At 45.1% G+C, this 22,093-nt stretch overlaps 1 protein-coding gene across 1 annotated transcript in view; it reads left to right on the top strand.

Annotated features, from left to right (window-relative positions):
- LOC126267918 (dynein intermediate chain 3, ciliary-like) overlaps positions 1 to 20,709 on the top strand; it is a 217,311-nt gene extending 196,602 nt beyond the window's left edge. Inside the window, exons 6-8 of the mRNA XM_049973228.1 lie at positions 12,720 to 12,866; positions 18,269 to 18,451; positions 20,593 to 20,709. Of these exons, the coding sequence (XP_049829185.1) occupies positions 12,720 to 12,866; positions 18,269 to 18,451; positions 20,593 to 20,709 (447 nt within the window). The remainder of the gene's footprint in view (positions 1 to 12,719; positions 12,867 to 18,268; positions 18,452 to 20,592) is intronic.
- Positions 20,710 to 22,093: the final 1,384 nt, after the last annotated feature.

Below are 22,093 nucleotides of genomic sequence, written 5' to 3'. Positions count from 1 at the left end.
ATCCATCACACACAGTCTGGAGGACGTCCTCATTCCAGAGTCCCTTCTTCCGCCAGTGCCAGTTGATCACATTCGTATCTCCTTGTTCTGCGTAGCTACTTTTATTCTTACCTATTGTTATGTCTGTCCCGCACTCCTACGGCCAAAGATCCTGCTACGTTGAATGCCACACAAGCTCGTCAAACAGAAGTACCCTGCAATCTATTGGTCAAATGTATGGCACCATATCCACCAAGTTTACCTGCCCACATATGTTTGAGCAATATGGTACTTGGTTACCAACGGGAGAATTCCGAAACGACAGAAGTCACATGCAGGTGGATTAGCTGACACACCGCTGCATGCCTCGATGAGAACATCCACTGCTTCACGCGCTCCTCAACCCTCGATGTCTAGGATCTCAGCAGCATGACTGTCGCCTGCTTTCTCTGCACTCTTCCACTCACGGTTCCACCTGGAACATACATCTTTTGGTGCAGGTTACAGAATGCCCATGCTGACTCGGAGAGCTGACCCAATTACTGAACACTTTATCCATACAACTTGCATAAAGTGTTCATGTCCAGTTGGTGTGTAATGGTTCTTATCCCCACTACCCCCCCCCCCCCTCCCAATGTCTTCTCGCATCTCCATATTTCATCATCGCCTTCTGAAGACATCACATAGGCAAGCGCATATTTCTCACAAAACAAGGCAGCCCGCATAAGGCAGCACCATCTCACTTTACCCTCCTCCCCCACATCACATAAATTGGGATTAACTAAATAAAAGGAACCACATCCTAACTATTGGCGGCACTGTGGCCATGACTCAGTTACGACCCCCCCCCCCCCCCCCCTGTACCCGAGCTCCATAGCCCTGATCTTTCTCCTCTTACCTTCCTTCCCTTCTTTAAAAAATCGCTAGAGCACTTACCAGCGAAAAGCAAAGGTGCCAGCTTCGAGTGCTGGTGTGGCACATAGCTTTAATTTTCCAGGAAGATTCAGTAATAAATTTTATTCTCCTTTTTCACACATACTGAGTGTAGACTGATGAGTTTGGAAACTTCATCCATGCATCATATAGTGTCCGACGAGCGACAACGTCATCGGCAGATCATCAGCACTCTCACCACTCCTCATGGTCATGGCGCGCAGGTGACCAATCAGAAGGGCATCATCTACGTGTTGGTCGAACAATACCGTCTTACTTGTAGTGAAGAAGATGCTGATACTGAATCAGACGACTCCATTATGCATTATGTCACGTGCAGCCTCCTCCACACAGAGGTGGATCCTTTGACAGTGGCGGTCACGCGAGACGAAGTCGACAGCTCAATCGACAAGGGTGCAGTGAACAGGTTGCCCGGCATTGATGGCTTACCAGTTGGGTTTTACCGTGCCTTCCGGGGCCTCATGGCACCGCGGTGGACGACTATGTATCAAGAATTGATGACATTTGACCAAGCAATCCCATCCACCTTTGTTGAGGGCATCATCACTCCAGTCCACAAACCAGCCCGTGGTTCGATGGTCACGAGTTACAGACCGCTCACCCTACTCAATACTGATTACAAAATTTTCGCTCGCTTACTGGCAATGCGTCTCCAAACAATATTCCCTCATATCCTCTCCTGAGAACTAACGACGCCTGGGGAACAGGTTAGCATACAGACTGCCACAGGAGAATGCTCCAACTTAATTGTGATGGTGGCGGCCAGCAGGCTCCGTGCAGCAGTCGTCACTATAGACTTCGATAGCGCCTTCGATAGAGTGCGCCACCATTTCCTGTTTTCAGTGGTGGCCCGAATGGGCATTCCTGCTCCGTTCCTCGACGTCCAAATCAATGGACTTTTAGCAGGGCCGGTACACATCTGCTGTTCCATACAGCAAGGGTGCCCCCTCTCCACCCTCCTATACCCCATTGCCCTTGAGCCGCTCATCGGGTGCTTGACAACCGAGCTCTCTGGCCTCGCCCTGCGCCAAAACACTTTTTGCTGTCGGGCATATGCTGATGAACCGCCCCTCCTCATTCACTATCGCTCTGAGGTTCGAGCAGTCCTCGTACTGATGACACCTTACGGGGCTGCCGTTGGCAGTGCCACGAATGCCGCCAAATCTCCTGCAATGCACATTGGTCGAGGCCTCCAGGAAGGTGAAATGGCAACGCCGCCACTTGTGCACACTTTACAGCACCTCGGGATTGCTTTTACCCCCACGGTCTCACGCACAGCAGCAACGAATTTCCGTCGCCTGTTACACATCATCCGCAATGACGTCCGCCAGAATCTACTGCGCCTCCAGGACACACTTCAACGTGTTGAGTTTCTTAATCGTTATGCGGCCTCAAAATTGGTCCACATCGCGCAAGTTCTCCCTCTGGCGACGGCGACTGGGCGCACCCTTCGGGCGGCATTTGGTTATTAGCTCATGGCTGGTTCCATGTTAAAGTCCGTTATGAGACACTTACCCTGCCCCGACTGGATGGTGGCCTCGGGCTCATCAATGTCCGTATGCGAAATGCGGCCTTACATATGAGTACCATGAGAAAATAGTGGACCATCTGGGGCACATCTCTAACACGCAGGTTGCTTGAGGTCCTCCTGCCTGCTTCCATCTCACCACCAGGGTCTGTTGGCCACATTGTGCCTCATTTGTCTCACATTTCGACCTTTTACGTCGACTACAGTTACACACATACCAATCTCCCAGATACGTGTCCACCCAGGACAAAGGATTTTTACAGCCTACTTATTGCACAATGTTCCCCAGAATGTGATGGAGACCAAACATCCCTCCATCGAGTGGTATCACATAGTCAACAGGAAACCTGCCACGAAATAGCAGCTGCACACCATTGGCTTGTGAGATTCCCCTCTTTCTCCCCTTTGCCAGCAACTGGACACTGATGACCACCGTCGGACATGCGCCTCTTCGCAATATGTCTGGCGCTTCACGGAGCAAATCATTGCCTGCTATCTCCGAGTGCCACTAGACACAATCGAACCTCGAATGTTTCTGTACCCAGAGGACAAACATTTCCTGAAGCCAAATGTCATGCAATTACGTGGGTCAAAGTGTGGGCAGTTGTGGGGTGCCTGGAGCTGAGGACACCTACCCACCTACCCTCCCCCCCCCTCCCTCCCCCCAAGGCGGTGCCGCCTTTGATCGATCCCACCTCTGACCTCTGCGGATCGAAGAGCGCGTCGTAGATTGCGCGGACTTTATTCATTTCTTTTCTGCATTTTTACTTTGCCAAGCATTTATATATTTTCCTCTGTCGCTGATTTATGCAAATAAATAAACAACAACAAGGCTTTCCACTTCGGTTGATTCCTGTGTCTGCCATTTCCATGTGTTCCACGGGCTCGGTGGTGGTATTAATCTGCCAGGAAGTTTCATGAAAACAGTATTTTACAGAGTCTTGATGTTCGAGAATTCAACTAATAAACAAATAATAACTTCGTGTTCTCAAAATTAGCAGTAAGAATTCTATGAAATGTAACACTATAAAGGCAAACAAAGCAAATGATTACAATAATTTTATATCACAACACTGAAGATCTACACTATTTAATCAAAAGTATCCGGACACGTGGCTGGAAATAACTTACAAGTTCGTGGCGCCCTCCATCGGTAATGTTGGAATTCAGCATTGTGTTGGCCAACGCTTAGCCTTGATGACACTTTCCAGGCATACATTCAATTAGGTGCTGGAAGGTTTCTTGGGGAATGAAAACCCATTCTTCACGGAATGCTGCACTGAGGAGAGTTATCGATGTCGGTTTGTGAGGCCTGGCACGAAGTCGGCGTTCCAAAACATTCCAAAGGTGTTCTGTAGGGTTCGGGTCACGACTCTGTCTGTGCAGGCCAGTCCATTACAGGGATGTTACTGTCGTGTAACCAAACCGCCACAGGCCGTGCATTATGAACAGGTGCTCGATCGTAATGAAAGATGCAATAGCCATCCCCGAATTAGTCTTCAACAGTGGGAAGCAAAACGATGCTTAAAACACGAATGTACGCCTGTGCTGTGATAGTGCCACGCAAAACAACAAGGTGTGCAAGCCCCCTCGATGTAAAACAACCACACCGTAACACTACCGCCTCCAAATTTTACTGTTGGCACTATACACGCAGATGACGTTCACCGGGCATTCGCCATACCCACATCCTGCCATCGGATCGCCTTATTGTTCTCCGTGATTCGCCATTCCACAAACGTTTTTCCACTGTTCGATCGTCCAGTATTTACGCTCCTTACACCAAGCGAGGCGTCGTTTGGCATTTACCAGCATAATGTGTGGCTTATGAGCAGCCGGCCGACCAAGAAATCCAAGTTTTCTAATCTCTCGCCTAACTGTCATAGTACTTGCAGTGGATTCTTACGCAGTTCGGAATTCCTGAGTGATGGGCTGGATAGATGTCTACCTATTACGCGTTAAGACCCTCTTCAACTGTCGGCGATCTCTGTCAGTCAACAGACCAAATCGGCCTGTAAGCTTTTGAGCTGTTCGTTTCCACTTCACTATCACATCGGATAGAGTTTATAAATTTAGAAAATACCCCCAACACTAATAAAACACAGACAAAACCTCCTTTTGCCTTTGGCAAAGGGAGTAGAAATCCATGGGCACAAATTCCATCATATCATTTGGTTTAATACTTCGCATGTGAAGTCTTCATATACACTACTGGCCATGAAAATTGCTACACCAAGAAGAAATGCAGATGATAAACGGATATTCATTGGACAGATATATTATACTAGAACTGACATGTGATTACATTTTCACGCAATTTGGGTGCATAGATCCTGAGAAATCGGTACCCAGAACAACCACCTCTGGCCGTAATAACGGCCTTGGTACGCCTTGGCATTGAGTCAAACAGAGCGTGGATGGCGTGTACAGGTACAGCTGCCCCTGCAGCTTCAACATGATACCACAGTTCATCAAGAGTAGTGAGTGGCGAATCGTGACGAGCCAGTTGCTCGGCCACCATTGACCAGACGTTTTCAGTTGGTGAGAGATCTGGAAAATGAATCAGCCAGGGCAGCAGTCGAACATTTTCTGTATCCAGAAAGGCCCGTACAGGACCTGCAACATGCGGTCGTGCATTATCCTGCTGAAATGTTGGGTTTCGCAGAGAACAAGAGGTGACCGAGACGTGTAACCAATGGCACCCCATACCATCGCGCCGGATGATACACCAGTATGGCGATGACGAATACACGTTTCCAATGTGCGTTTACGGCGATGTCGCCAAACACGGATGCGACCATCATGATGCTGTAAACAGAAGCTGGATTCATCCGAAAAAATGACGTATTGCCATTCGTGCACCCAGGTCCGTCGTTGAGTACACCATCGCAGGCGCTCCTGTCTGTGATGCAGCGTCAAGGGTAACCGCAGCCATGGTCTCCGAGCTGATAGTCTATGCTGCTGCAAACGTCGTCGAACTGTTCGTGCAGATGGTTGTTGTCTTGCAAACATCCCCATCTGTTGACTCAGGGAGCGAGACGTGGCTGCACGATCCGTTACGGCCATGCGGATAAGATGCCTGTTATCTCGACTGCTAGTGATACGAGGCCGTTGGGATCCAGCACGGCGTTCCGAATTACGCTCCTGAACCCACCGATTCCATATTCTGCTAACAGTCATTGGATCTCGACCAACGCGAGCAGCAGTGTCGCGATACGATAAACCGCAATCGCGATAGGCTACAATCCGACCATTATCAAAGTCGGAAACGTGATGGTACGCGTTTCTCCTCGTTACACGAGGCGTCACAACAACGTTTCATCAGGCAACGCCGGTCAACTGCTGTTTGTGTTTGAGAAATCGGTTGGAAACTTTCCTCATGTCAGCACGTTGTAGGTGTCACCACCGGCGCCAACCTCGTGTGAAAGCTCTGAAAAGCTAGTCATTTGCATATCACAGCATCTTCTTCCTGTCGGTTAAATTTCGCTTCTGTAGCACGTCATCTTCGTGGTGTAGCAATTTTATTGGCCAGTGGTAAATAATTGTCAACTTCGGCACTTTGCCATTTATCATATGTTGCAACATTGCTATTCACCCTCTTTACCAAGTTGTCAAAAATTACACAGTCTTAGTTTCTGTATACACTTTTTAGCTCTTCCATGCCGAGGTTGAAACGAATGTAATGCATTATACCATCCATGTACTCATAAGTCCAACACACCTTCCAGTCTTCCGAATTTTCGATGCATCACGTTAAGAATATTGCACTGTGTACCTGCAATATTTTGTTAATTTATTGTCACTGTGTTACTTACTTGAGCCCCTGTTTATTATCATCCATAAGTCATGCAAATTTTGATACCTTCAAAGATTTTTGTAGATACCATCAATTTTCTTCTCTCTCTTAATTCCTTTTATATAAACCGATTTTACGTGTTCCTCATTCATATCATGTCCTGCTTCCTCACTCTTTCCCATTGGCAGTCTGGATAAGCCATTTGGTACCTTATTCTGCGTACCCTTAACATGTACTATTTCAAACTGAAACTGTTGTAAAAATAATGCCCACCTCATTAATCGTCCATGAATTAGTCTACGCTTTGGAGAAATACAAGGCCTCTGTGATCAGAGCAAGTGGCGGTTTTAATTGTCCATAGATAATCTCTGTACTTCAGGGATTCCAAAGCTAATGCCAGCCCTTCTCGCTCAGTCACACTCCAATTTTTCTCATGCCTAATTGATGATCCACTTGCAAAAGGTACATTATACTCAGCCAGCCTCCTAACAGTGTGTGCTACCAGTAACTCATTCGCCCCTTCTCTGTTCCACTCACGGATTGTGCATAAGTAGAATGATTACAGTAAGCCTCTGTATTCGCTCTAATTTCTCGAATTTTCTAGTCGTTCTGTGATCTTCCTTTTCATCCACAAAATTCTGGAGAAATTTAACTCCACTGCTGTTCCCACTTGAGTCAGTCCGTAAACAAAATGACCGACCGAGGTGAAGAGGTGTAAAATCCTCTCGTCCTTCGAAATCACCTCAAGTTCTTCAAAAGCTTCCCACTATTTTTCTGTACGGCTAAAAACCAACAAGTTCCTGTAATAATCACACAAACCCAGAAAGGACTATATTTGCTTCTGATTTTTTGGAGATGAACACTGCTTAATTACTTTTATTTTCTCACAGTCAGCTCTAATACCAGTTCTGGACATGATTCGACCTACAAATTTTTTCTATTTTCTGATAAATTCACACTTTCTTAATTTGAGTGTTATTCCTCTTTTCTTCAAGCTAGAACTACCTCATTCAGTAAGTTACAGTACTCTTCCCAAGATTCTGTGGCAGTCAAAGTTCATCCACATATATCGTTATTTTGGAACTGAGCTTCGATCCCAAAACTTGGTCTGATGCTGTAAGCACTTTGACGTGAACGAAATTTTGTCTTCCTGTATCTAGCCGGCAAGGAGAGGAAAGGCTGTAGCGTAAAGGTGCTGACTACCGGTCTTATGGAGTGAGGACATGTGCCGCTGTTGATAGAAGTCCGTCCGCGGATGGAGGCTTTAAGCTCGGCGGCTCACTTGGTGCTATTTAAGAGGAGCGGACCATGTGCCGTCACCAGATTTTACCCTCTCTCTTCCATTCGTCCATAACACCACAGCCTCAAGAGTCCGCTGTACGAGCGCTCGTCACAGACGCCACAAGATACACATTTGACACTCTGTCTTGAACAAGATGTAAACAAACAAAATAAAAAATTTCACTTTCATTTAAAATAAATAAATTTTATCCTCTAAATACTAATGGTTTTGCGAGGGTGATAATTTCTCATGGGTGTCTGACCGTTTCTTGAGCACCAAGGGATTACCTCAAATTGTGTCATCTTAATGCGGGATTAATGACTTTCCAACGATATAACATTTTCTTGGTACGAAACCCGGAAGTTTAATTTCCTGGGAGAGTGAGGTGAAACTCCCGAATGATGAGCCATCCATCAGCACAGAAACGCCTCTCATCAATGCGCTTCTATTCCGTGATTTCTTTTTAGATCTACAAAATAGTAATATCACCGAATTAGTTTCATCAAGATGTAATATCCTGATGTCAAAAGTAGCGTAGTTTCATTTTTTTAAATGTTAAAGCTTCTAACTTCATTATTAATGAAGTTGAGAGGACGTATTACTGTTTGCTCCATGTTCGTCTAGGTGCAAACAGACAAATAATGTGAAACTTGCTGGCAGACGAAAACTCTGTGCCTGACGGAGACTCACACTCGGGACCTTTGCTTTGAGCGGGCAAGTGCTCTGTCGTCTTCTTTGTGTATTTTTATTGATACTCTTTACACTACTGAGTAAACAAAAAGGCCGCAAACTGAAAAGTTTTGACATTAAGAAACAAAAGTTAGAAAAAATACGGAGAGCATACCAGGCGAAAATAGAAGAGGGGATTGAGAATGATACCGACACATCATATGAACATATAGAAATAATGTGGAAACAATGTAAAACAGCAATCCTCGAGGCAGCTGGGGAGGTTTTGGGACATGTACGGGCTAAAAGGAAGGCAGATTGGTTTGAAGAAGAATGTATGAGAAGAATTGAGGAGCGTAAATTGCACAAATGAAATAATTTCAGAGAAGATCTAGAGCAAATCTGAATGAATATAATGAAAAGTGCCGTGTAGCTCAGAGGGTTTGCAGAAAGAAGAAAAGAGCACTAGTAAAGAAAAAACTGGAAGAAATTGAGCAGCTAGGAGAAGAGAAACAATTACGTGAAATGTAGCAAAAGATTAAAGAAGGAAAGGTTGGGTTCAAGCCAGAACAAATATGTGTAGAAATAAAGAAGGGGATTTGATAGAGGAGAGTAATAAAATACTCTGCAGATGGGCAGAATACCTCCGAGAGTTACTGAACCCAGAAGTAGAAGAATTAGAACAAGAAGAACTGGTGGAAATAACTTATTATGGACCAGGGATCTTAACACCAGAACCACACTGGGGAGAAGTGATGCAAGCCATTGAGGCCTTAAAAAATGATAGGGCACCTGGAGAAGATGAGACCCAGGTGGAACTACCCAAGCATTGTGGGAAAGCTTTGTGGAAAGCAATACATAAAGTAATACTGAATATCTTTCAGGAGGAGAGCATGCCAATGGGGTGGAAAATGGCTATTATGTGCCCCATACATAAAAAGGAGATAAATTAAACTGCCAGAATTACCGAGGAATATCCCTGCTAAATACTCCACATAAAGTTGCGAGGTGCCGGGGCTAGCAGTGTATTTAACGCCAAATTCTTCTAGAATCTGCATATGTAAATGATGCTCTAAGCACCCCCCCCCCCCCCTCCTATTCTAAATCCGACTTTTGCTGTTAAACATGGATTAAAAAGAAACGCGAACTGACTGTAATCGACCCTGCAAGTGGAGTAGAAAAAAGTTTGGCACCTGCAATAATTTAATTTGATAAATAAGTTAAACAAAGGAAAGTTTCATTAACGTAGTGAGAAATGAAAGGGTTGCTCTACCGATTAACGGAATGACAGTTCTGTCCGAAATAACAATATGATTTATTATGACTAAACTCAAAATAATAAACAAAACACATAAAGCATTTACAATACATCAAATTGGCTCAAATTTGATATTCAAATAATTGCTGTAAAGGTGAAGTTGTCCCTAAACTAGATTGTGACATTTATGACAAAGTGGTATGTGCAGCCAATTCGTTGCAACTCAATTCTTAAGAGAAACACCCAGCCAACCCAACATTAATTGCTGCTATAGTAGTGAGAACTCAGACAATGAACACCCAAGACAGAACAACGTTAGAAAAAGACGAACAGGCGCGCTCTGCTGAGCTCTGATTATCACCTAGGAAAATCACTAATCTGCCGGTTCTGCGGACATACATTATCAAGCTGTCTTCCTAACTGCAAGAACACGATCTTGCGTACCGGAGGCGATGGCTGGTTGCTTTGACATCCCGTCGTGGTGATGATAACGTCGCGAGTATAGCCCGAAACAAATTATCCTGGTCTGGTTATTCCAGACTAAAGACTTCCTACCAATACAAATGCGACTCTGACGAAGAAGGCTCGCCACCCAATCACTGACGGTACAGTGATTGATTTTAACAAGCGAAGTCACACAGTAACTCCGATACAGTCAAATTTAGCCAAAACTGCTCAAGACAGACAACATAGGCCGCTTGTACGCAGAACGCTCAATTGCCAACTGTACTCGGAAAGTTACGTTGAAGTCGGAACTTCAGCAACTTCGTCAAACAGTTACAATTAAATAAAAGTGTATTAGACAGCCAACGGAAGGCAGGCTATCCAGAGCAGCGAGAGCTCAGTCTTGCAAGCTATTCCGACCGAAAGGCGAGAGCCGACCCTCTCAAGAGCACCCTACAAGCCGAACACGGAACATTCCCGCCCCCACGACAGTGTCCGTGGTTAAACGTTCCAATCAGCAACTCGAAAACTGGCGGAAAATTCCACTCTATTGCCGAAGCACTACTAGTCCACCAATGGAGATTCATGGCGCCAATTTCTGCGCCGATTTTGCTACGTCACGGAGCTATGCCCTGATCAAGCCAATCACAGTCACGATTTGGCAGAAAACGCGGGAATTTGCCCGCCAAGACTGCCTGGGAACACAAGTCATTCCCACACCTCGCTGGTAGTCCGCCAGAAAGTGTTTTCACTAAGTTTCTGCGAAGTAACGGAATCTCTAGCCCAGCCGCTCCGTCAGTACCCTGTGGGCGTGTCGGCCCCGCTCTTATGACAATGTCTGCGTCTTGAAAGCATTCACTCGACTCCCCTCACAACCGTTGGCTTAACCCTTTCAAGATCAGCAGAGCCCGCCTGTCACCAGACCACCCGGATGACGAGAGATGATGCGTGGGAAGTCCGCGTGTGAAGGAATAGCGACTTTTCGCCACATGCAATTAAAGAGGAAGATCGAATTACTCAGAGAAATATGAGAGGGGGCTCATGCCACCTCTCAAAGTGTTCTCCAAGATCCTAACTAGGAGGCTTACTCCCTGTGTGGAAGAGAGAATTGGAGACTATCAGAGTGGCTTTAGAAGAAATAGGTCAACAACTGACCAAATATTGACATTATGCATACTACTTGAAAAATGTTACGAACATCAAATAAACATACATCAGCTTTATATCGATTTTAAACAAGCCTCTGATAGGATCTCGAGAGTGACATTGCGGAACGTGATGGAAGAGGCAGGAATACCTAAGAAGCTCGTTAAACTTACTATGATGACCCTGAGTGAAACCAACTGTAAAGTAAAAATACAGGGCCCAATTTCCAGAGAACTGGAAGTGAAGAAGGGACTGAGACAGGGTGACAAAAACTCCTTACTGCTATTCAACGTCTGCCTAAAAAAGCCATTAGTCAGATAGACAAAAATCGAGGAGGAACCTTTTGTAATTGGTCATTGCAGTACCTGCCTACGCAGATGATGGGGCATTACTCGCACAAAACACCAGTGTGCTGGTTGATGCCTATCAACAACTGGAGAGAGTTGCAAAGAAACTTGGCCTGGTGGTTAATGTTGAAAAGACCAAATATATGGCAAATGACAAACAAGCGAAAGCTACCAAATCTCAGGATAGCCGGATCGAGTATCACAGAGACAAATGACATCAGCAGCGAGGTGAAAGCTGGAATAGCAGCAGGCAACAGTCGTTACTTTGCCACACTAGCCATGCTTAAGAGATCACTTCTATCACGAAAATCTAAAATCCTCATTTATAAAACAATTATAAGACCAGTCGATATGCATGGTGCCGAGACATGGACTGTGACTGCAAATGAGGAAAGGATCCTTAGCATTTGGGAGATAAAGGTTGTGCGTAAAATATACGGCCCAATATACGATCAAGAAGGCTGGTGCATCTGTACGATTGCAAAATTAGAACAACTTTTTGAAGAACATGACATTGTCACTACCATTAAAATAAGAACACTGCCATGGGCAGGACACGTGGTCAGAATGGAGGAAGACAGAACATGTAAGAAGATTTGTGATCACAAGGTTGGAGACAGACGACGGGAGGGACGTCCCGGAAAGAGATGGCCAAGGTCCTCCGAGTAGTAGAAGTAGTAGTAGTAGATACCCTTTACAAATCTTTCTCTGACAAAATGTCTTTCGAAATTTCCTGAGAGATTAAAATGGTGTGCCGTACAGGGACTCGAACATCGGTGTCCTTGCGTTTCACAAGTACCGGTACCGACTGAGCCAGCCAAGCACGAGTCGCTGCCCGCCCTTAGAGCCTCATTCGTAGTTCTGCCAATACCTCGTCTCCTGCCGTAAAGAAATGTCTTTGGCGGGGTATAAAATAATTTGAGATCAAAGTGTTAGGCGCCTTAGGCTAAGGTACAAGCAATTCTCAAGCTCACAGGCGCACCAAAGTGCCACCACTATTTTCGAGTCCTGAAACAAGCTTGAGTGTTTGCAACATGGTAAGTAAAAGTCGAGTCTACATCAAAACTATTCCTATATATCCTTTCACTACGCTGTGTCATAGAATGTATTTTGCTTGTAGACCACGCATTTCTGGATTAGTTAATACAGCTTTGTAAGGAATTTTCTGCTGGAAAGGTACTGTCATGGGACTGCCTGATGTATTTGTTGTGAAATCTCTAGGCATGGCTCTGTTTGCTCCGAAAGTGATATTTTAAACAATTAACTATTGTAAATACTTTTCAGAAATAGCTATAAAATTTCGTTGTCTTCGACAGGTTTGTGACGAAGCGCTTACGTGCCTCAGAGTGCACGATGAGGGCCTCCACGTTGCTGTGGGCAACTCTCTCGGGACAGTCAACCTGATCGAACTGTCTGAGAATTTAGCTGACGCGCCCAAGAAAGAAAGGGGAATTTTAGCTAACGTAAGTTTTTCCTTGTAAGTTAAGTAAGTAAATCATTATAACATTTGACATCTGGAAACTAAAAGAAAATATTTGAATTCTGCCTTATGTGTTCCGCACCTTGAGCGAACAAATATTTATTGAATAAAATATTCTAAATATTCCTCCGCAACTTATTTATTTTCCTCCCAAATACAAGACGTTTTTGAGACACTGCGTCCGCTTTCAGCTGTCTCTAGGGCATACTTCGGAACCACATCAGCATTAAGTCGTTTACCGATACGATGTGATTCCAAAGCATTTCCTAGCAGTACACGGCAGGTTCTGCCTGCCTGCAGGCGCCACGCACGAGTGTCTCCTGTAAACTGATGGCCATCACGGATCTAGTCGGCTTCCCAGCCGTCACTTATTCTGCACCATTAGTATATGTTAATTATATATTAACTCCGAAAACAATAGCGTTGTCTACAGCGAAGGATAGCTTGTAAAGATTTACACCTTTCCCTTCTCGTGCCGTAGTGAATAATCTGTCACACGGTCGAGTACCTTTTTATCACGCGATCTGTGACTCTGTGCCATTCTTACGCGTGAAGGGAAGAGAAAGACGAATACCAGTCAAATATCTGTTGAACAACTAGAATCTTGTAAGATTTTTCCAGTCGAATCACAGTCCTCCACTTGGTCTCTGCAGTGTTTGTCTCCACATCTAAATGTGTACTCTCCAAGTCACTATAAAGAGCGTAACACAAGATAATTTATATTGAATGTAGTATGATTTGTTACCATTCCTTTCACAGATGGAGTGTGCGAAGAATGATTCATCGTAAGTCTGTATCCCCCTGTAGGGGGATGTACACTACCTGACAAGCGAGTGAAGCACCCAGAAGAGACATTCGGATGTCAAAGTAGCTTGGGACGCTCACACACCGTCATCGGACATGTGAAAGATTAGTGCTCCAGGTCTCTCTCAGACGTAGAGCTGCCAGCGGAGAGCATGTTTGATTTTGGTGTTCAGGTGTCGTTACCAAGCCTGGTAGGGTTTACACGGGGCGTGAAGAGCGTCAGTTCTCCAGTCATCACTGTGAAGGGCTCGGAGACGCCACGTACTCTTACGAGAAAACATTACCGGCACCAGACGGAGTCTGAAAGGGCCTCGCTGTCGGTCTCCGTTTGGTCGGCTGGTAGAGCCGCATCGAGGTTTGGACGCACCACGTCTGAGCACCGCGATCGAGGATCGCTGTAGTGTGCATATCCGTCTCCCAATCTGAGAACAGGTAATGGACTCCCTCCAACGTTATGTATCGTCCCACACCGGCAGGATTAGCTAATTAGTGTGCCGTTACCACCACTACACGAATGTCTGCTTTTGGAGTGACTCGTGATTGGGAAGCATAGATTGCTGATTAATGTCATCACATTGTGTTGAGCGCCCCACGACGCTGGATCACCATCGTCGGTAAGCAGGCGTTCCGTCCTTGCAGTGTTTTGGACGGGGGCAGCGGTGTTAGTACAGGCGTGGCTTTCACTTTTTATGTGCTGCAGGTCTTTTGTCAAATTATGAAAATTTCTCCGAAAATTAAGGTTTTTTTCGAATGTGTGAAAACATGTTCCAAGGCATAAATGGTCATGTAACTAGGAATAAATAGTTTATTCAGATTTAAACGCGTTGCAATCGAGAAAATCTTCTCTGTACCGTATTTAATCGTATAATTGGTACGTTATTACGCTACCAGACACCAACAATCAGTGAACGAAATCAAATAAAGCACAAGAATGAACAAAAACCAGTTGCAAGTTAAATACATGTTGTAATGGAAGCTATTGGAATCCCATATTTTTATTTTCAAAACAGATAAAAACGTTAACACAATAAAAAAGTCAATTTGCAAATATGACAAATTATGTGATAAAAGACCTGCTTCTGTTTCAAGATATGCAATGGAGCACGGCTGATGACGTGCGGTATAATTGTCCATATATTATACAAATAGGTCTGACAATATATAGCATTTTATCCATCATAAAATTCTGTACTTGAGGAATTAGCAGTACTTTCGAAATAGTTTGAATATGTTATACAGCACTTAAAAATGTAGAACAAGGAATATTAACAAATGCTGCACAAAACACAACTTCATGTCTAACAACAAAACTGTACTAAATGGCGGGAAATGCTTATGGCGGTTGCTACTGTGCATCCGTTTACAAGATTCTAAAATCAGTCACTAGACTGAAGCACAGACCAAAAAACGCGCTGTGTTTCTGGGCGCACATCCCTCTAGGCACAGCATCCCCTCCCCCCCCCCCCCCCCCCCTGCCCTCAGACCGTAGTTTGGAGGCACGACGGCAGTCCACGGTTCGATATCCCACGCTTTCCCTAAACTTCTTAAGTGAACTGCTGGTATGGTTCCTTTGAAAGGATAAGGCCAGTTTCCTTCCCCATCCTTTCTGCCACATCTCTAACGCCTCCATTGTCTTCGGGATATAAAACCTCAAACTCCATACCATTCTTTTTTCCCGATATTTTAACCTTGTACACTGAACGTGGGGAATAATTTACGTCTAAACGATCCCTACGTAAAAATCACAATTGTTACAAACTGAATCCACCGTTTCCCCCCTCAAATCGATGGCCAAACCGTAAAACAGTTTTAAATATTGTAATTTTCTTTTCACGCCCAGGTCATAGCAATCTATAAGAAGGGTAGATAATCGGATGCACATAATTACCGGCCAGTTTCACTGACATCGATTTGTTGTAGAATCACTGATCATATTTTGTGTTCAGATATAATGACCTTTCTAGATTCTGAGAAGCTCATCTGCAGAGACCAGCACGGTTTTAGGAAACAGCGGTCATGCGAGACACAGCTGGCCCTCTTTGTGCATGATATAAAATAGGCTCTAGATACCGGCTGCCAGGTTGATGCCATATTTCTCGACTTTCGAAAGGCGTTCGACTCAGTTCCGCACTGTCGCTTGCCCCATAAAGAGCGCGCTTGTGGTCTAGAGTAACTTCAGGTGTGTCCCAGGGCAACGTAATAGGTCTGCTGCTTTTTAGGATGTACATAAACGATCTGGTTGATGGTATTGACAGCTGCATTAGACTGTTTTCCGATGATGCTGTAGTCTACAGGAAAGTAGTATCACACGAAAGTTGTGAACAAATGAAAGAGGATTTGCAGAAAATAAATGCGTGGTGTAATGACGGGCAGTTATCTCTCACTATTAGCAAGTGTGACCTACTGCGTATAACAAGGCGAAATCCCCATTAATGCATGAGTAAAAAATGAATGCCCAGTCTTTGAAAGCGGTAACATCCGTCAAGTATCTGGGTATGACTACTCGAAATGATCTCAAATTGAATGACCATATTACACAAGTAAGGAATAAGGCGAACCGGCCGCGGTGGTCTAGCGGTTCTAGGCGCTCAGTCCGGAACCGCGAGACCGCTACGGTCGCAGGTTCGAATCCTGCCTCGGGCGTGGATGTGTGTGATGTCCTTAGGTTAATTAGGTTTAAGTAGTTCTAAGTTGTAGGGGACTGATGACCTAAGATGTTAAGTCCCATAGTGCTCAGAGCCATTTGAACCATTTGAATAAGGCGAACTCTAGATTGCGGTTTAGTCGTAGAATCCTGAAACGATGCAGTCCTTCAACAACGGAAATTGCTTACAATACTTTAGTTCGTCCAGTCTTGGAGTATTGTTCATCTGTGTGGGACCCTTACCAGTTTGGTCTGATTCAAGAGATTGAGGAAGTCCAAAGAACAGCGGTAAGGTTCGTGACTGCTACATTAAGCCATAGAAAGTTTGAAATGGGACGCACTTGCAGATAGACGACGCGCTAAACGGAAGGAGCTGCTCCCTAAATTCCAAAATACGATCTCCCCTGAGGATGTAGAGCATATATTATTACCACCAACTTTCACATCGCGCAATGATCACCATTCAAAGATAAGGGAAATTAGAGCTCGTACTGAGGCGTTCAGACAGTCGTTTTTCCCTCACGCTTTCCGGGTGTGGAACATTGGCGGAGGGGGGGGGGGAATATGGCTTTGGCGCGAGTACTGCCCTCCGCCACATGCCGCTTGGTGGTTAGTGGAGTATATATGTAGATGTACGGAAGTACTATCCTTTTACTGTTATCTCTGAAAAAGCTTTATAATCTCATTGTAATATTTCATTTTAATGGAATACAGTATGCTGTTCATAAGTAACATACACTGATTAGTGAGAGCAGTGTGACCGCCTACGTAACAGGCGGTATGGCGGCCTCTGGCACGGATAACAGCGGTGACACGACACGGCGTGGAAGCACTGAGGCGCCGGTCCGTCGCCGGAGGGAGTCAGCGTCACACCTGCGCACACGGACCGACTGCTGGGAAGGGGGACGATCAGCTCTCACTCGTCGTTCAACAGCGTCCCAGATGTGTTCGATTGGGTTCCGAACTGGCGAGTTGGGGGGCCAGCAGTCAACTGGAACTCGCCACTGTCTTCCTGGAACCACTCCATCACACTCCTCGCCTTGTAACAGGGTACATTATCTTGCTGAAAAATGCCACTGCCGTTGGGAAACATGATCGTTATGAAGGGGTGTATGTGGTCTGCAGCTAGTGTAGGATACTCCTTGGCCGTCATGGTGCCTTGCACGAGCCATGGACGCCCACGTGAAAGTTCCCCAGAGCATCACGGAGCCGTCGCCAGCTTGTGTCCGTCCTGCAGTACACAGGTGTCAAGGAGCCGTTCCCGTGGAAGACGGCGGATTCGCGCTCTCCCATTGGCATGATGAAGAACGAATCCTGGTCCATCAGACCATGCAGTATTCTGCCACTGCAGCAACGTCCAGTGCCCATTTCAGTTACCGATGTTACGGTGTTGACATTGGCACATACATGGGTCGTTGGCTGTGGAGGGCCATCGTTATGACTGTTCGGTGCATTGTGTGTTCTGACACACTTATATTCTGCGCATCTAATGTTAGTTCCGCCACAGCTCGCCACCTGTTTTAGCAAACTGCCCAGTCTACAACATCCAACATTTATAATGAGGGTGGCCGCCTAACCCCACAGTGTTTGGACCTGGTTTCACCATTTGTTGAAGACACTCACCACGGCACTCCTCGAACACCTGACAAGTCGTGCAGTTTCCGAAGAGGCTGCTGCCGAGCCTCTGGGCCATTACAATCGCCCTCAGTCAAACTCAGATAGATCGCGCACCTTCCCCATTCTACACACGGACAGTACTCTCATTGATAGTATACGCACCGTAAATGTGTCTGAGTAGCAGTCATTCCTCGACAGATGAAGCCGCTATCGCCTGGACGGGTTTATATCGGTAGTAGATTGGCTGTCATAATGTTCTGGCTGATCAGCGTATGTATTACGTAAGTTCTCACTTTATTTATGTCATTGTTCATTGATAGATGCTGGAACGAGAATGCCATCGCGAGAAAATATTGGACGCCAAAGTACGTGAACAGAAGTTGAAACAGAAACTTAAAGGGAGGGAGGATGAATCAAGAATGTTGGTTGGGGCTGCTGCTGCTGCTGCTGAAGAAGCAAGAGTGGAAAAATCTGAAAAGAAGTTCTTCGAAATTATTGACACGGTAAATATTTATCTAAGCCATTTGAGTGCGTAATATAGAGTTCTTTGTGTTTTTTTCTTGATAACGTAGTGATGTACACTGAAGAGCCACACAAACTGGTACACTTGCCTAATATCACGTAGGGCCCTCCGAGCACGCACAAGTGCCGCAACACAACGTGACGTGGACTCGACTAGTGCCTGAAGCGAATTGACACCATGAATCCTGCAGGGCTGCCCATAAATCCGTAAGATACGAGGGCGGACTCTCTTATGAACAGCACATTGCAAGGTATCCAAAATACGCTAAATAATGTTCATGTCTGGGGAGTTTGGTGGCCAGCGGAAGTGTTTAAACTCAGAAGAGTGTTCCTCAATCCATTCTGTAGCAATTCTGGACGTCTGGGACGTGGCATTCTCGTGCTGAAATTGCCCAAACTAGTCGGAATGCACAATGGACATGAATGGGTGCAGGTGATCAGACAGGATTTTTACGTACGTGTCACCTGTCAGAGTCATATCTACACGTATCAGGGGTCCCATATCATTCCAACTGCACACGCCCCACACCATTACAGAGCCTCTACCAGCTTGAACAGTCCCCTGCTGACATGCAGGGACTATGGATTCAGATGGTTGACTCCATACCTGTACAAATGCCTCCGCTCGATACAATTTGTAACGGGACTCGTCCGATCAGGCAACATGTTTCAGTCATCAACAATCCAATGTCTGTGTTGACAGGCCCAGTCGTGGCGTAAAGCTTTGTGTCGTGCAGTCATCGAGGGTACACGAGTGGGCCCCCGCCTCCGAAAGCCCATACGATGATGTTTCGTCGAATGGTTCTCACCCTGACACTTGTTGAATTTGCTGAAATTTGCAGCAGTTTGCGGAAGGGTTCCACTTTTCGTTGAACGATTTTCTTCAGTCGTCGTTGGTTCCGTTCTTGCAATACTTTATTCCGGCCTCAGCGACGTCGGAGATTTGATGTTTTACCTGATTCCTGGTGTTCACGGTACACTCTTGAAATCGTACAGAAAAATCCTCACTTCATCGCTATCTCGGAGATGCTGTGTCCCATCGCTCGTGTGCCGACTATATCACAACTTTCAGACTCGCTTAAACCTTGATAACCTTCCATTTAGCAGCAGTAACAGAGCTAACAACTGGGTAAGACACTTGTCTTATGCAGGTATTGCCGACTGCAGTGCCGTATTCTGCATGTTTACATATCTCTCTATTTGAAAACTCATGCCTACGCCAGTTTCTTTGGTGCTTCAGTGTATAAAGAATTAATCAAGAACAGTCTCAGTTTCGGACTAGGATCCCTGCTTAGAGTGCTTCACTGGGCAAATACTAGGAACGTCATTTAGAATGGTACGTTTAGACCAGTCTAGATACGTTTTTCCCCACTGGAACGTGGGAACAGATCACAAACTTGCCCGTTTCAGGAATTATTCCCCCTCGCCTCTCATCTCCATCCTCACCACACTTTGTACAAATCACTTCCACTAGCGATGCTAACAGCTGTTGACTCGAATTACCTCTTCGTATGAAACTCTGCTTCCCATTCCTTAACGATACAGTACGGCAGTATACGTCAACATAACAAATTGTCCTGCTATAGGAAAAGCCACGTATAAGAATATTGTACAGGGAATTGTGCATGTATTCAACCTGTCGAAAAAAGTTACCCATTTTACAGGATTTGACTGTGATGTAAGACTAATGGATATGGAAATCAGACTATAAGTTTTTCTAGATGTTTTTTTTCTGTCTATTAGTAGAAAGAAACACAGTAAAAATGGAATAATAGTGAATCTAAGACCTTTATATATCAAGTTGATTAAGTGGTTTGTCTAATACATTTGCGGTCGCCACCCTATATAGGCAAAGAAATGCTGTTCCCTAACGTAAATTCACAAATAATTATAACTTTTGGGGATATGGTTTCGAGAAACAGACAGGTATCTTTTAGATACTATACCCACATTCATATACAGGGTGTAAACGCTATAAGGCGCCAAAATTATACAGATGGTACATCTCGGTGTGCTTGACAAAAAAGTCTAATGACATTTTCTTGTATCATGTACTTTATTTTTGTATTATTAAAACCAAATGTTCGTAGGATAGATAGTATACGCATTTCTGTTTACGTAGTCAACCGACAGTACACGGCGTCCGAGCTTATTGCCAACAGTGACGGGGCGGCCAGAGAAAGGCAACGTGCCGACCACAGAATTGAAATCGTTAGATGTGTACAACGACGTGGTGTGATAATCAGGTGGTATCGAAAAAAGGAATGTAAACGGTTTTTAGATTGTCAAGAATGTGCAATTCGGTTTACGCGAATTGAATACAAGCAGTCTGTTTATCACGAAGTAGATAGCTGTGCATTAATTAGAATCAACTGTTTCACCTTTTTACGGCAATGCCACAACGAATACTAAATTCACATTATTTTCCTTCTGTACAAAAACATCGTAACGAAAAGAAAACCCATTACTTCGTTTCCTTTTACACCAATACTACAATAAATGTCCGAAATGACCACCATTCGCTTATACACATGCTTGATTACGGCGAACCCAGTTTCGTCGCACTCGTTCACACACATTGCCCTTTATGGTATTGACAGCATCTAAAATCTTTTGCGTCAACTCGTCGACATTATTTACTGGCTCAGCATAAACAAGTTCCTTTATATGGCCCCAAAAGCAAAAATCCAGTGGATTTAAATCATGGCTGCGTGCTGGCCATCGACGTGGACCCAAACGCCCGATCCATCGTCCTGGAAATCGTCTATCCAAAAATCTGCGTACTCGGTGACCAATGTGGGGTGGAGCACCATCGTAGAGGAACCACATGTTATGACGTATGCCCAACGGAATGTCTTCTAACAACGTTGGTAACAATGTTTCCTCTAGAAACGTTCGGTAATAGTTACCAGTCAAACGTGGAGGTAAAACATAGGGCCCAATAATGTAATTATCGAGCATAGCCGCCCACCCATTTACGGAAAATCGTCGCTGAAAATGTTGCCACTACAAGGCGAGGATTGTGTACACTCCACGTGTGCATGTTATGGAAATTAGTTATTCCGTCGCGAGTGGAACACGCTCCATCTGTGACGAGCATTTTGTTGACAAAATCATGCTGCGCACTGTCTAAGAAAAACCACTCTGAGAATTCACGTCGTGGAGGGAAATCTTGTCCTTCGAATGCTTGTACGCGTTGAATGCGGTAAGGCCGCAGACGGTCCTTTTGCAAAGTGCGATGAACGACAGTGTGCGACATACCCACGTGGCGGGCGATGCTTCTGGTACTCTGAGAGGGATCCTCCTGAATGCGGTCCAGAATTCTTTCCTCAGCAACCAATGTGCGATCGGAGCGTTGTGGGCCTCTGCCTTCTGCGCGGGGCAGTAAAGAGCCAGTATCCCTCAATCTAAGGAAATCAAATACGTACTCGTCAGGTATATTCTGTCATGATGTAACAAAAACGGAAAGCATGTCAGAAGATACGTTTCGCATACGGACTACTGTACTTTATTAAGATGTAAATGCATAATAATCGCACACAAGTAGAGAATTACAATGACACGAACCTGTGGTGCACAGCAGCAAATGTCTTTCGTGCAGGAAGTCGTCGCTGTGGGAAGCG

This window comes from Schistocerca gregaria, chromosome 4, assembly GCF_023897955.1.
Source record: "Schistocerca gregaria isolate iqSchGreg1 chromosome 4, iqSchGreg1.2, whole genome shotgun sequence".
NCBI classification, from domain to species: domain Eukaryota; kingdom Metazoa; phylum Arthropoda; class Insecta; order Orthoptera; family Acrididae; genus Schistocerca; species Schistocerca gregaria.
Note: the sequence above shows the minus strand (reverse complement) of the source record. Positions and strands in the feature narration are given on the sequence as shown.